The following is a 15,684-nucleotide window of genomic DNA, read 5'->3' on the forward strand; positions in this document are numbered from 1 at the left end:
CATTCTGATGTAATGCAGCCCCAACACACTCTCCACAAGCATTGCAATCAACATCAAAAGGTTGATAAAGATCCGAGACTACAAGAATAGGTTCTGTAGTCAACTTCTCCTTGAGTGTATTGAATGCCTTCTTTTGTGATATTCCCCATGTAAAGGCTGCATTTTTCTTAGTAAGGTCATGTAATGGAGCTGCGATATTAGCAAAATGCCTGATGAATCTCCTATAATAGGAGCAAAGTCCCAAAAAAGTACAGACTTCATGCATAGTTTTCAGCTCAGGCCATTCTTGGCTCGGATCTTTGCAGGATCCATCTGTATCCCATTCTTGGATATTATATGCCCCAGATAATGGATCTCTTCCAAAAAGAATTCACTTTTCTTGCTATTGGCAAAAAGCTGATGATTTCGAAGTTCTTGAAATACCAAAGCAAGATGTTCCCTGTGCTCTTCTTCTGTCTTTGAAAAGACTAGGATATCATCAAAGAAAGTACCCGTGAAATGCCTGTACTTTCGGAAGATGTGATCCATCATTCTATTGAATGTGGCTGGAGCATTTGTCAACCCAAAAGGCATCACTAAGTATTCATACAACCCGAATGTAGTGCAAAAAGTTGTCTTATGCACATCTTATGGTTGTATCCTGACTTGATGATAGCCACTCTTCAAGTCTATCCTACTGAAGACTATTGCTCCTTTGAGCTGGTCAAGCACATCATCTATGTGTGGTATCAGAAATCTATTTTTGATGGTCATCTTATTCAATGCACAATAATCAATGCACATTAAAAAAGAACCATCTTTCTTCTGTATTAGAAGTACTGGTGAGCAAAAAGGAGACGAGCTAGGCTGAATCAACCCTTTGGACAGCAAGTCCTGCACCTGAGCCATAATCTCCTCTCTCTAAGTTGCACTGACTCTATAAGGTGGTCTATTTGGTGGCTCACTACTAGGCATTAACTCTATTTGATGATCCTCTGGTCTCTTTGGGGGTAACTCCCCTGGCAAAGCATCGGAAAAGCAATCTTTAAAGTTTACAAGAAACTAAAATTTATCTTTGTCTGCATCATTCATTTCAGCATGCATATAATTCTCATTTTCTTTTACAAAAACCATGTACGCAGAAATTGCAGACTTTATTGCTTTACCACATGTAACATCAGATACAATGGGGATAGTCTCCCCTTTATTTCTAGCAACTAAACGCTGGTTTTTCCCCCTATGGATAAAACTCAGAACCCTCTCAGGGTATTCTATTGTTACTTCCTTTCGATGGAACCACGGTGTACCAAGTACAACATCATGTTGCTTGAGAGGAGAGATTAAGAAGTCCTCTTGATCTACATAGCTCTACACATGGACACGAAGCTTTCCAATCAAAGGAGTAACTTGCACTGGATTCCCTTGGAACATTTGATCAGCATCAAGAGCTCTACCTAGCTCTTCAGTTTTTATCCCTAATCTCAGGGCTAAATCTTCATATATGAAATTGTCTGTAGACCCTGGATCAAATAGGATTAATGCTTGTTGATCTCTTATCTTTCCCCATGATAGCAAAAGCTCTTTTTCCCTTGGGTCTGAGGTACTCCCCAAAACATCTGGGACTGCTCCCACCATCGACCTCGGTGGTACTTGTGGCTTTTTCTGCTCTTTAGAACCCGAAGGCTTCTTAGGGCACTAGGCAGCCATATGCTCCTCTTTCCCACACTTAAAGCATTTCCCATCTCTACGAAATTTAGCTATCTGTTCAGGAGTGAATGGGGATTTGCCTTTATATTACTTTGAAAACTGAGTACCCCTCGACTTCTAAGGCTGAAACCCTTTCTTTTCAACCTTGAGATACTCTTTCTTTTCTTATTTTGAAAAATCAGTTTTCTTTCTTTCAGCACGTCCTGCATGCAAGGATAGTACCGTGGATGGATCTTGTAACGGCACAAGACTAGCTACTGAAACTGAATGCATAAGGTCTTGAATGTTCTTTACCCCCAAAGCATTCACTACTACCTGGATTCTTGGACTGAGACTTGCTCTATACTTTCTCATTTGGGTTCCTTTGGAGATCTTTTTGAAAGGTGCAACCTGCAAATAAGCATCCCAAGAATTTTGGTTGTACACATCCACTGTATCTTCTGCATCCATATGCAAACTGTCCCAATCTTGAAGAACATGATCTCTAAACTATTTAGGCATAAATTGCTGGTAGAAGGCTTTCTTGAAGTCCTTCCACCTCTTTGGGGCTAACCCATCTGTGGTCTGTGCGCTCCACCATGCACTAGTTGTCGCTGTCAAGTGCAAACTGACCATTCTTAACTTGGAGGATTCTGAAAACTTTTCTATACTGAATGCAGCATCAAACTGCTTGATGAACTGCAATGCTTTGTCTGTATGACCATATTGTCCATTATAGGTCATAAACTTGACAAATTTACCTCCCTCTTTGAATTCCTTGGTCTCTTTGGAAGACTTACTCTTCCTAGACTTCTTGTGTTTCCTTCTTTTCCTGGATGGTTTATCTGATAAAGAAGAAAATACAAAAGTCGCAAGCTCAAGGTAGACGGTGAAGGACTGGGAGATCGGTGATGATGCCTCGATCTCTTCCTGCTATGAGACCGTCCCCTATGAGATCTCTCTCTCTCTGGCTCTACACGAGAGTGCCTCTGGCATTGGCACATCATAACCTGCATTAGGCATATTTTCTACTTGAAATAAATGCTGAGCTCTTGGATCCCTTTTGAGATTTTCCATCTCTTGCATACGAGTGCGTACCATCTACTCAAATTCTTGCTAATTTTACTGCACACTTCTCTGTCTTAGATGTGCATCCCTATCTTGTGAATCCCTCTGGATAGGTGATTGAGCCATTTTCTTACAACTCGTCTAAGATCTACAAGTTTCTCGCACACACTGTGTGTGCAACTGATGCACACAACCTTTGCTTTTCAAAGAGAAAAATTACCTCAACAGGAGGTGTCTTGCATTCACAATCTATGCCAGTACCGAGCTGTCAACTCAAGGCATATACCCACAAGGTTGCCAAGGCATCAACAACTACATTGCCCCTTTTCTGGCTACTGCAAAAAGCACTGAGTATGCATCTGATTTCCTTTTCCTGAGCACAAAGGCATGCATTCCTTTACTTGTGCAAATCTCTGATTTTTTTTCTCTGATTTCTGCTTTTTCAGACCAAAGTTGACACATCTTGGTTAACCGTAGTTAACCCTCTTGGCGCATGCCAAGTCTCGTTGACCGAAGTCAACACTCTAACCATAGTCAACTCTGTGGTTCTCTAGTTAACTGCAATTAACGCTCTTGGTAATAAACCAAGTCTCCCCGACTGAAGTTAGGTTTACTTGACCAGAGTCAAGTATCTTTGACTATAGTCAATTCTCTGACCATTAAAGGAATTCTTTGACCATAATTAACACAAATGGAAAACTCTTTTATTATGATAACTAAATCGTCAACTGTACTTTGACTTAGGATATTTGCATTGTGGTGACAGAGCTCATTACACTACAAGTCTAATTATCATGGCTATGGAAATGAATGCCTATGCATAGTTGTTAAGTAGAAAAGTGCCGAGCAATTATCGGCCCAAGTACTTGGAGGTCAATGGCCAATTTTTGCAAAATGTCAAGTCCCAACTAATGGAGATGCACATGTTTTCTGTTGGTGAAATGGACCTTTTCCAAGTGGCTACCAAAATTAAACAGAAGAGTAAGGAAGATAATATCGACAAGCAGAAGCATCTATATCCCAAGCATTCACAAAAGATATCATAGGAGAGCTTAAACTAGATGACCGCAAGTTGACAATTACTCGGCACCAATCAAAGAGCTGTATGTGGAGACATAGAGGATCCATGCACATCAGCACTCTTAGCACTCACTAGTACGAAAGCCACTAGCATGTCACACAATTTACTTAAGGTCTGCAATAACCAAGTGGACCGACCCATAGATGCAGCATAAGAGGTACAAGTGGATCTTGAGGCAGTGCAGCTTATCAAGCAACGGAAGGAGGATTGGTGACTACATCAAGACGAAGTTATGTAGGCATTAATGCCCTTTATCCTTGGCCTTCACCAATGGCGCTGGGTGACTGTCCTCTTTTGAAGATATTGAGCAATGGTTTATGCTAGATGTTTGTCTTTCATACCCTCCAAAGACGGTGTCCAGCGTCCTTGCTTTAGACGTCTAGGCTGCCCACTGTAGTTTTGTGATGGGAGGTCACCCCACCAGGTTACCTGGCAGCCACCCCAATTGCCATCTCATCCACACCATCCGCATCATCTCAGAGCATGGAATGTCAAGATCTCGGACGACAGCTACGAGGGAGCTGCGTTTCTGTAAGGCTTGGCCTGCAAATGTCTTCTATTTATTTACGACGTGAGGCGTTTGTTGAAGCATAGTCCCCCACCCTGGTTGTTAGCCCCTGTTTCAAGGATTCCCTTAGGGCAGTGAGCTCGGTCCTCTGATAACAGGCTGGTTGACTTCTTTTTATGGCTTTTCTTCCACAATCAGCAACCCACGGTTGACTGATTTTTATGGTTGGTTTTTTTCAAGCATTAATAGAATGTTCCAAAGTGAGTGCATATACCGTTATGGGGCCCGGGCTCCCCTGGGCTCATGATGTGAGGGAAAAGGCTGAGGACAGCCATTTTCCAAAACATATCACAATCTCCATTTCATGGAGAATAGCTTCCCTGGCCCTTTCCCTTGTACTTCCATTGATTGCAATACATGCTCAGTGTTGAGTCAAGACTCAAGTGGAGGTACGCACATACGTGTATTCTGCGAAAGCTGGATGGGAGGCACTAAATTGGGGTGCAAATGCAACTGTGGGTGGTTTGGAAGGGGAGCTGAGCCCAGGAAGGCATTGCAAGCAAAAGATCTCTTTCAGCCCCTTTCTATCTTGGCATGCATTCTCATACCCTTGTCCAAGGCTCCTATGCTGCCTGAAGCTTGGAAGCCACAAACAAACATGACAGTAACTCGAAGTGATCCTCCCAGTGCATCTGTAAGAACCACAGAGCGTGTGACCCGTTTGGCTTTAACCCTAGTCCATTTTCTCAAGCATATGGGAAACAATCACTTTGCATTTCCTGAAATTCCTTCAGTCCACGAGAGCTCGTGTCAAACTGGCACAATAATTCTGCAAAAGACTACATTTGGCATATATATCCACCAAGGCATTGCCAACAACAAGATCTCTTTCCAGACCCTTTCTGGGCTGTCTTGGTATGCATTTCTCAGCCCTTGTCCATAGCTCCTATGCGGCAGCAAGCTTGCAAGATGCAAACAAACGTGACAGCACCTCAAGAAATAAATTCAGTTGCATCTGTTCAAGGCAGTAAGAACACTTGAGAATTTTATGCGATTTGGCTTTTAACCCTTCGCTCATCATTAACCGCAATTCCCCTTTCTTGTTCCTGGGCCTATCCTAAGATTACCATGGTCCATAAGACCTCATTTTTGAACTGGCACCTTGTCAAATGCTTCACATGTCTGCAACAGACCCACATTTGGCATACATATCTGCCAAGGCAAGGCCAACAACAAGATCTCTTTCCAGCCCCTTTCTGGCTCTCTCAGCTCCGCCCTTGTCCGCGACTTCGATGCTGCCGCAAGCATTCAATGAGATCATTATCCACTCAAACCATGGACTGTACGCAGTAAGAAAAAAAGATAATGTGACCCGTTTGGGTTCACCCCTTATCCTATCATGCTCTCAAGCACATGGAAAACAATCTCACTCTCTCCTTCTGGGCATATCCTGATGTCAGAGTAGTCCAGGAGACCTTGTCTCAAACTGGCAGCTTGTTAAACGTGGCCCATACTTTTGCAACAGACCCATAGTTGCAGCAAGCAGAGAGCATGACCCTCCTGAGATCAGTGCAGTCCACTGGGCTTTGTCTCAACTCACAGCTTTGTTAAACACTTTCCATGCTTCTGCAACAAACCCACATTTGGCATCCATATCCACCAAAAAAATGCCAACAACAAGATTTTCCAGCACACCTTTCTGGCTATCTTGGTATGCATTTCTCTGCCCTCCAAGGTCCTATGCTGCCACAAGCTTTCAAGCAGAAAACAAGCGTGACAACATCTGCAAAGAGACCCCCCAGTTGCAACTGATAGAGACAGTTTGGTGCTTCCTCACCAAGCCCCTACTCGACGTATACTACAATCAGTGTGTTCCTCCAGGAGACTGCATCTTAATCTGACAGTTTGTCAATTACTTCCCATACTTCTTAAAATGAGCCACATTTGGGCAACATATCCATCAAGGTGTTGCCAACAATATGTCCTTCCTACGCCTTTCTGGCTATCTGGCATGATTCTTTCACCCTCGTCCATGGTTCCTATGCTGCCACAGGCTTTTAAGCTGCAATCAAATGTGACAGCATTTGGAGAGAGACAGTCCGTTGCAACTCTTAGAGACAGTGCAGGCAGATTGCATTTGGCGGCGGGAGCCATCGGAGTTGAACCCAAGAAACCGCCACAACCATAACAAGAACAGCTACAACAACAGCAAAGATTACTGTAGTAGCACCAGATTCCCTATATACGGAAAAAATAAATAGGGCAAAAACAGAAATACCAACAATGAAGCAAATAATTGCCAGTACCTAAGAGAGTGAGCCCGTTTTGTGAGTGTACTGTCTTAGATTTACAAAATGCTCGGTTGAAAGTCCATCCTTAGTCTAGCATTGGATCAGTGACGCCTTTTCCTGAATTTCTTGCCTTGTTTTACTTTAATGAAGCCATATTGTTGCCTTTGCAATCCTATAACAGTTTTCATGTCGCTTTGCCACTTAGCCTCATATTTGGAATCTAAAATGGTCCTCAGCTTTAAATATGTGAGCTTGTCAGGTAATTGGTGATTTCTGCACATCTCGTCATGATACATGAATGCCTTTTTGAAATCTCGCACCCGTAGAAAAGTGAAAATTAGAGTGGTATAAGTGAATGAATCAGGAGCAAAACCTGCAGAATGCATCTCCTTCAAGATTTGAGGGATCTTGGAGTGTTGGCCCCCTCGGGCGTAGGCATTCAGAAGCATATTATAAGTTTTCCTATCAGGCTTGTATCCTAGCTTGGCAAACTCAAATATTACATCTCTTGCCTCTGAGTAACAGCCTTGTCTTGCAAATGCGTCCAGTATAACAATGAAAGTAGCCCGTGTTCCCCTGCAATTCTCCTTCTGCATCTTTCTCCAAACATCCTTTAGCGTTTCCAGGTCACCAGCCTGCCTATAACCATGCAATAATGAAGTATAAATTTCTACAGTTGGACGTATCCCTTCTCTTAGCATACTTTCAAATACAAGTCCAGCCTTTTTATGCCACCCATCTGTTGCATATGCATGAATGAGAGCTCCATATGAAAAGGAGTTTGCACGGACCCCATTCTTCTTCATGCGTAAAAAAACATTGGCTGCTTTCTCACTTAATCCTTTCCAAGCATAGGCATTGATCAATGCTGAATATGACCTCACATCAGGCTTTAGCCCTTTATTATGCATCTCTTGTAAAAGAGCTTCTGCTGCTTCAAACTTACGTAATCTGCCGTATGCATCAATCAAAGAATTGTAAGTAGAAACCGATGGGCGTATGCCTTTTGCTTTCATCTCCGAAAATAGGCCTTCAGCCTCCTCCAACATGTTTGCCTTCCCATAGCCATCAATTAAAGTGTTGTAAATAATAACATTAGGAATCAATCCCCGACCTTCCATTTCTGACATGACCATAAGAGCTTGTTCTCTAAGCCCTTTTTCACACAAGGCTTTTATAAGCGCCGCAAAAGCAGTATGGCCGGCATCAATGTTTCTTTCTTGCATATTACAAAAGATTCTCCACACATCTTCCACCCCACAGTTGCTCTTCCGTGCCAAGGTTATCAATATACAGAAAGTAACACTGTCCGGCTCTACGTTTAGCCTTGGCATCTCCTTAAAAATCATCAGGGCTTCGTCATACCTATACAGTAAAACATTCCAGGAGGCAAGAACAAGCTTTTTCATTGAAATAAAAGTCATGGATTCGAGAGACAGTGACTGGACAAGATATGTGAAGGACAAGGCGCTCTTATCCAAAATAATTGAATGGAACGCATCTATACCTGCTGTGTTTTGAAAAGGAAGACATCAAAGCATTGAGCACCTTCACGGAACGTATGTCTCTCAGATCTTTCATGTTGTCAAACAGAATAAGCGCCCGATCGACCATACCAGCATCCCCAAGAAGGGAAAAGATCGTGCAGAAGCTTCTGGAATCGAGAAGACACGGATCGTGAAGGCGCATCCATTCAAAAAACGACAGTGCAGGTAGAAAGAGGCGCTCTGCCCGGAGTCTGTAGAGTATCGCATTACCACATATGGTATCTATCCGACCAGTAAAAGAGCCCAAACACTCGTCAAGCATCACGTTCTTGGGTAGACCTTTGGCAATTTCCAGAACCGACCGGATGACATCTCCGTACTCAGCTTCGCAATCTTCATAAGGCTCCATGGCAGAAACAAGAGGAGGAGCTGCGGCATTATCCTCAACGTTTTCTCCGTAGGTTCCTTGCTTATTGGAAAGACCGAGGGAAGATACTTCGTCCGCTAAATTGAAATGTTCTTCCAGGAAACGATTAGTTGCCCGTGCTTGAGCGTCAGGGAAGACTGCACTTTCCGCAAAATTTTCTCGTGAAACGACGTAGGTTCCTTGCTTATTGGAAAGAGCGAGGGACGATACTCCGTCCGCTAAATTGAAATGTTTTTCAAGGAAAGGAATAGTTGCCTGTGCGTGATGGTCAGGGAAGACGGGAGCCAAGGTCGTGCGATCCTCCAAAGCAGGATAGGAAGGGAGATTTTCTGCGATGGGGATGGGAAAGTGCTTATTCAAGGGAAGGGTAGGGGGAGGGGCAGAGAGGTGAGGCAAGGCGAGGTTGGATTGTTCACGTCGATGGAGGATGTGAAGAAAGATGGGAGGGAAGGAGGGGTGAAGGTGAGGGTGAAGCTTGGGAGGCTGGGAGAAGCTGCATGTGAAGATGATGGCGGCCATAGCCAAAAGCTCCTACACACAGTTTGCCAGTTCATTTGAAACTCAACCTATAGAGTGACATAATTATAGAGCGATTTATATATCTCCACTTCTCAAGACCACTAGCCTCCTCACCCGTCTACCCTACACCGTTTACATGTACAGCTCCGCTCGGCCTCAAGAGGCTATCATGTCATTAATTTCAATAAATAGTACAAGATGGCAATTCTCCAAATTGAAAAGATGCATGCACTTTCCTCATATGCATGCAAAATGTTTCAATCAATGGGAGTTTTTTATGACATGAACTTTCGATCTAGACGTCGAGAAGAAGGTGATGACACACGCATGCATGCACGCGAACACACATACACACAGAGTGACAGAGTGTGTGTGTGTGTGTGTGTGTGTGTGTGTGTGTGTGAGAGAGAGAGAGAGAGAGAGGGTTGCTTGCTATGCCTGAGGGGAAGGGTTGAAATTAGACTACTAACATCACCAAATTTATTAAGTGTGCCATGGTCAGAGCTAGCAATGTTGGCAAGGCTTGTATGTTGATCTCGTATACCAACAATATAACAAAATAACTTTTATAAACACAACAAACATTTAAAAGCAAGCAACTTACTCTGACCAAAAAAATTATTTATAACAGAGTACTTCAAAATATTACATCCAAAAGTGGAGTCACATGTTCGAATATGCAATATCTACATCCAAGAACCGAGTAATATGTCCAAATACACATCGACGAACAAAGTCATAACTGAACATACAAAATCTACAATAGACACAAACATCCCTAGAAAAGCCTGCAGCCATGTACTCCATGTCTGTATCCGCGACGAACATACTACGGACTACAAACAATTGGATCTAGACCCACATCAAACAAAAAGACAATTTAAGGACTATAATTATTGAGCCATAAAACTTTTATGTTGATAAACCTAACTCATTCGTTAGACTGCTTACTCTGACGCAAAGGGCTGCAATAATGTGGAGAAAGGTGTGCATATAGTCCCCATTTTGCCCTCAATAGAAAGCATTTAATCTCATACGTGCATAATATCCAAACCTAGCAGATAGTGACGGTCTGCGGTCTATCATCTCCACTCAGCCGGCGAGGAATGACACTGTAATATCCAAAGTGGACTCGTCCCGCCAAAGGACGGTCAACATGGAGATCCATTACAAACCTTGAATCAAGAACAGACCTAAAGGAAAAACAATCGCACGTTTACCCACTCATATATAATCCAAATAACCTTTTGTTTTAACAAAAATAAAGCAACAAACAGTATACACATTTTCTACCCAAGGTAGCTCTCCAACTCATGTAGCTGCAACATTAGTTGCCACTCTTCGATGACCTCGAGTCTACAAGATCTGTATATTTATACAAGTCAATGACTCTACTATTAAATAGGTCAACATAGAACTTGGCTATCAAGCAATTACGTACTACCACCTATGCTCTTGTTTCGGTGACGAACGTGAATTGCCCAAGCATCCTATCGCATTGCAAGGAAGAAACGTAAGTGTGAATCTATATATACGGAAAAAACAATGGACTTTCTAAACCACAATTTCCAAAGAAAACAATCAGTAGTATGTTGCAAACCCTTTGCTTAAATGGAACATGACAACAAACAAGGCACAGGGCCAAATGTTGTTTGTTTTAGGACTACACTTGGCGACGCTAGTGTTCAGTCATGGGCAACTGTATGTTGCATTGTCGCGTGTCCTAGCATTGAATGCTATGAAGGTGTTCATTCTGGAGAATGTGTGTGATGCCAATGACGAGGATGCAGAAAATATTTCTACCGCAAATGTTGTAAACAGTGAAGTTTTGCAATTGGCAATAGCAAGAGCCTAGCAGTATGCCATTGTTCTTTCAAGCCCTCTAAGACTTTCTTGGGTGGCAAATCTTCATTTATGTAATCTTTGTATAGCTTTTTTTTACTTCATTCAATATTTCATCCAAGAACTGTCATATGTCCTGGGGAATGCTAGCTATATATACAATATTAAGTGAGATTAATATTTCATGACTTTGTCCTTGAAGTGTAATAAGAACATTCACTACATGAGTGTAGAAGAGAAATCTACATTGCAATATTGCACCACTCAGCCAAGAAATTGCCTTCGCCTCATGTCGAATCTCTCTCTCTCTCTCTCTCTCTCTCTCTCTCTCTCTCTCTATCTATCTATCTATCTCTCCCTCTCTCACCTTTATAAACTTTAAAAATCAATAAGACTCAAACATCTCTCTCTCTCTCTCTCTCTCTCTCCCCTCCCCCCCACTCTTGAATTATTCAAAAGTTGGAAATGAAGAAAACGTGCAAATCAATGTGCTTTGGAAGGTTGGTGTCTCCTCAACCTTCCAAATCGCATTCTTCTACCCAAAGTTTCATGCATGCATTTTTGGCCTGCCCTAGGGGTAGACATAGTGCTCGTTTGAAACGAGCAAAGCAAAAATTCAGATTAAATCAAATTACAAAATACAAAATTTCTGACGATCCACTTAATGACTTTGCATTGGATGCATGCTGCAAGCATTCAATAGTCTCGACGTGGCAGATTGAATATTTAATGGATTGCATGCAATTCGCAGCGGCTATTGTTCAACAAAGGTTTGCGGGAGGCAACCGGAAGCGTTGAGAGCATGCATTTCGTGTTACGCGCACATGCTATTGTTCAACAGAGGCTTGCAGGAGAGCGCCAGGCGTAGCTAAGGAGGGCAACGTGCAGGTTTGTTAGAGTCCTTCCCTCCTTCCACTGTTTTCTTTGTGTTGGCTTTACTTGATTGTGCCAGTAGCCTAATTAGCTTCGTTGGTGAAAGCCCTGCTCGCATGGCTCCTAAAGGTCGGCGAGGTGCTCAACCTCCACAGGCGGACCTAAGCGATGGGGATGATTTGAAAAGGGTGCCGCTCTCTTGGCAAAATCGAGAGCACTCCTATTCAACGGCCTCTGCGAAACTTGTTCACAAATCCTTCATCAACGGCCACTATCTCCTCACGTACGTGTGGCTTTCAAGGCACAGTTTTCTTTGTGTTGGCTATGTTTTTTTATGTCAGTAGCCTAATTTTGCTTTGTACCACTTAGCATTGTGCGTGGCATCCAATTTACACCTCTCTGCATTGAAGAGAGTGGTTAAGCAGAAGTTCGGCGAGTAGATATCATCTTTGGTCACGAATGATCTTGCACTTAATTGCGCCGAACTAGATCATTAGTGGTAGCATTGGAAAATATGGAATTGGTGAGGAGTTTCAACTGGTTTTTGTAGTTCGTCCATTATTGGGATATTCCTTACGTCTCTCAAATTCTGTGTTCTATCATTCGGGTGGTTCTTCTTGGCTATTTAAGTGGACCATGGACGGAAGGTATGTGCACTATCTTTTCTTGGTCATATTTGCTATTGCTATGGACGCTTCTGCTAAATTTATGGAAACAGATAGTGGAAACTTTGCTGAAGGTCTGTACTTTTGATTGTCTTCCACTTCCAGTGTCTTTCGTCTTTTCTTTCTTCCGCCTTCAAGAGTCGCGTGGTTTTTGTTTTTTGTAAATGCTATTTCTTTGCGTACCTTCAGTACATGAATCTAACAGGGTTTCTTTTGGCAAGTATTGCCCAAGCGTGCCCAGATTATCAGCCCTCTCCTAGCCATCCTTCCAAAGAAATGGCGGCCCTGTAAGAAAATGAACGGGAAATGAATGGGAGAACATTGCTGACGGTAAGGTTCTTTCTTTCAAATGACGAATTCTTATGGTGGTCGTGAGGTTAGGAGTACATCAATCTACCGACGCAGTTTTCTCTAATCGCTTATGCATGTACGCACGTCTACATGCTTCTTTGTCATTCACACCAACGACCTTCTGCCAAATCTTCTTTGTCATACTTTTTGTCTTCTCGTGCTGTCTTCTTCTCAACGTTGAGGTGACTATTACACAACAAGACAAAGCACCCATAGACGCATGCACAGATGCGTTTCATGAACTAAATAAAAAACTTATGGGCGCGTCTATTTGCGTATCTGGAGACCCACGTCTAATTGCGCATCTATATATCAGACACACGTGCATATAGACGCGCAGTCAGACGCATAAATAGACGTGCTTATAAACGCGTTTATAGACGCACATATAGACGCAAGTCGAACAGACAGACGCGTATATAAATGCATTTTTAAACGCATTGATAGACGCGCTTTATTTTATTTTATTTTTTTTACAGAATACTGTGTATGTTGTGTATGCTATATAGTTACAAGAATCCCATATCCACATTGTGTAATTCAATTCTTACAGCCAACCGCATTTTAATTACAATTCCAAATAAAACATTACAACTCCAAAACGCAATAAAATTGAAAGCTCAAAAAGTGCTTGTATATACATATAGCACGAAGCTAAGCCATGTCATGTGGCTTCAAGTACAAAAAATAAGAGGAGTGTATATACAAGAGGCACAAAACCAAGCCAGTGGCTTTAAGTACAAAAAAGAGTAGCTAGCACTACTTATACGACTAATCTATGTTCTCCAGGTCCTCGCTCCCTTCCACGCTCCCTTCTGCACTCGGGGGGGTCACTATGTATAAACCCTCTATATCACGTGCGTTCAAGGCCTATATTTAAAGTCCCTTATATGTAAAAATTTTCATTAATAAAATGTACCCCTTTTCTATACAAATCTGTAAATTTTTTCCAAACCTATTTTAAATAGTCCCTTATGTATATTTATTTCTGTAAATTTTAGAAATAAAAAAAATCCTTCTGTTGAACTCACGTGATAGGGTTACATATGATGAGTGACCCCCCCGAGCTTCTGCACTCCCTTCTGCGCCTCCTTCCTCCTCTTCCTCATCGTCTTGTGCACGGGCCTGTAAACAAGGGACAACATATATCAATGTATGAAAAATCAAATCTTTACTTATAATTTTGGCATTATTTAATTACTTTCAAATACCTGGGGGGCCGCTCCAATAGCTCGGGTATACTGCTCCTCAATAATCAACCCATCATCATAGAAGTGCCTCCATGTATCTCCTCTGCGATGGTGGCGGTGGTAGGCTGTCTCCACTGGAGTAGGGTATCTGCCCACGATCTCAAGCTGCATGACCGCGACACACTTTGCGGAGGGATTAGTACAAAGAAACAACCTCCTGATAAACTACATAAGCAATATAATTTGAGATCGATACTTACAAATTGGGCCTCCCATGATTCAACACCCCCTGCTCCAAAATGCGCGCTTCCATATTCCTCCATCTGGATCCTCCGTGCCTCCACGTGCTGCAGACTGGGGTCCTCCCTCGCTGACTTCATTGCCTTCTTCCACTCACGCTTGTGAGCGGTGTGGGGCGGGCCCCTTGGTGGTTGACCTGCCTCAAGCCTGGCAAGCTCCGCTAGTGCCTGCCTCTTAAGCGAAGATCTTTTATTGCTAAGTATCGTAACAATCTTTGACTTCCCCCATTTATCTGTGAACTGGCGATTGGGGGGCTTAGGATACCTAGAGCGAACAGTAGCGAGGGTCTCATCAGCCAACCTCTTTGGGTGGTCTTTGTAGTGGATAAAGCAATCTCTGTAATTGTTAGCAATTACAGAGCGCATGAAGGCCATGATGTCCTTCCCCTGCGCATCCATCAAGATGCCTCCTATCTGAGTGATGTCATAATAAATCGTACCATCACCCAGAGGCACGTCTAAATCATCTGAATCATCATCCTCCCCACCGCCACATGGCCCAAAGCATTGTGCCATGCATCCCCCACTGCTCTCCCTGCTACTACGCCTGCTACCCTGTCGTGTCGAGCTCATACGCTGGCCACTCGTAGCTGGGGACTGCACGGGACTACGCTGACCACTCGTAGCTGGAGAACTGAGTCTTGACGGCACAGGAGTACGTCGAGGCTCGCCGAGACAGAAGGACCTCCTGACGGCATGGGGGAAGGGGCATAAGACGGGATGGCAGAAGGGACATAAGACGGCATGGGGGAAGGGGCATAAGATGGTACGGGGGAAGGGGCATAAGAAGGGGCATAAGACGGCTGTGCTGACTCCACTGGGGTGATCTCAGGCGGTGTGGGGTGGCTTGGAGTCTGTAGTGCCGACTCCTGGGGAGTGTTTAGAGTACCCATCATATACCCGTATAACTCCGTAGGACTAGGAGGGTGCCCTAAAATGTTATATAAGTCCTTCCAAATAGATTCTCGGGGATCAGGTGAGCTGGAAGCGCTTCCTGGCCACATGTTGAACTAGAAAAAAGGAAAAAAATATATTACTGATGAGCTGAGAAGAAAGGGGAAGGGAAGATAGGCTTACTGTCAGAGCGTGTCTATAGACGCGTCTGATCTGCGCCTCTATAGACGCGTCTAACAGAGCGTCTAACAGCTCGTATAACAGAGCATCTAACAATGCGTTTAACAGAGCGTCTAATAGAGCGTGTATGGATGCATCTGTCTGTGTCTGCAACAAGCCAGACGCGCGTTTAGACGTGCCTATAGATGCGCTTTTAGATGCGCTCTGAGACGCGCCTATAGACGCGCTCCGACAGATGGGATTTCTAAAAAGTAGAAAAGGACATTGCGCCCGACACAAAAACGTGACACTGATACCCAAATCATGCGCTTCTTGGATACGAGAAAGTACAAATCTTGAGAGAG

The 15,684-nt window shown here is 43.3% G+C and overlaps 1 protein-coding gene across 3 annotated transcripts; it reads right to left on the reverse strand.

Moving 5' to 3' along the window:
- Positions 1-3,983: 3,983 nt before the first annotated feature.
- On the reverse strand, positions 3,984-9,089 carry LOC147905762 (uncharacterized). Of its 3 annotated transcripts, none has more exons than XR_015540983.1 (3): positions 8,121-9,089; positions 6,629-7,978; positions 3,984-6,519 (listed from the first exon to the last, which is right to left on the reverse strand). XR_015540983.1 is itself a non-coding variant. In XM_087374467.1 (2 exons), the coding sequence occupies exons 1-2, from the start codon at positions 9,044-9,046 to the stop codon at positions 6,715-6,717; spliced, it is 2,190 nt and encodes a 729-aa protein (XP_087230593.1). In that variant the 5' UTR covers positions 9,047-9,089; the 3' UTR covers positions 3,984-6,714. The 3 variants fall into 3 exon arrangements, 1 of the variants encoding a protein (XP_087230593.1); XR_015540984.1 differs by having other exon boundaries at positions 3,984-5,126; positions 5,220-7,978; XM_087374467.1 differs by having other exon boundaries at positions 3,984-7,978.
- Between the last annotated feature and the right edge of the window lie 6,595 nt (positions 9,090-15,684).

The sequence above is a fragment of the Dipteris shenzhenensis genome, chromosome 1, assembly GCF_047967505.1.
Source record: "Dipteris shenzhenensis isolate YYH24624 ecotype China chromosome 1, Dip_SZ_1.0, whole genome shotgun sequence".
Lineage (NCBI taxonomy): Eukaryota > Viridiplantae > Streptophyta > Polypodiopsida > Gleicheniales > Dipteridaceae > Dipteris > Dipteris shenzhenensis.

Coding starts and splice junctions, on each gene's coding strand:
- LOC147905762 (XM_087374467.1), bottom strand. CDS start 9,046: ATGGCCGCCATCATCTTCACATGCAGCTTCTCCCAGCCTCCCAAGCTT. Junction 7,979..8,120: donor TCCTTTTCAAAACACAGCAG/GTATAGATGCGT, acceptor TTTACTGTATAG/GTATGACGAAGCCCTGATGA.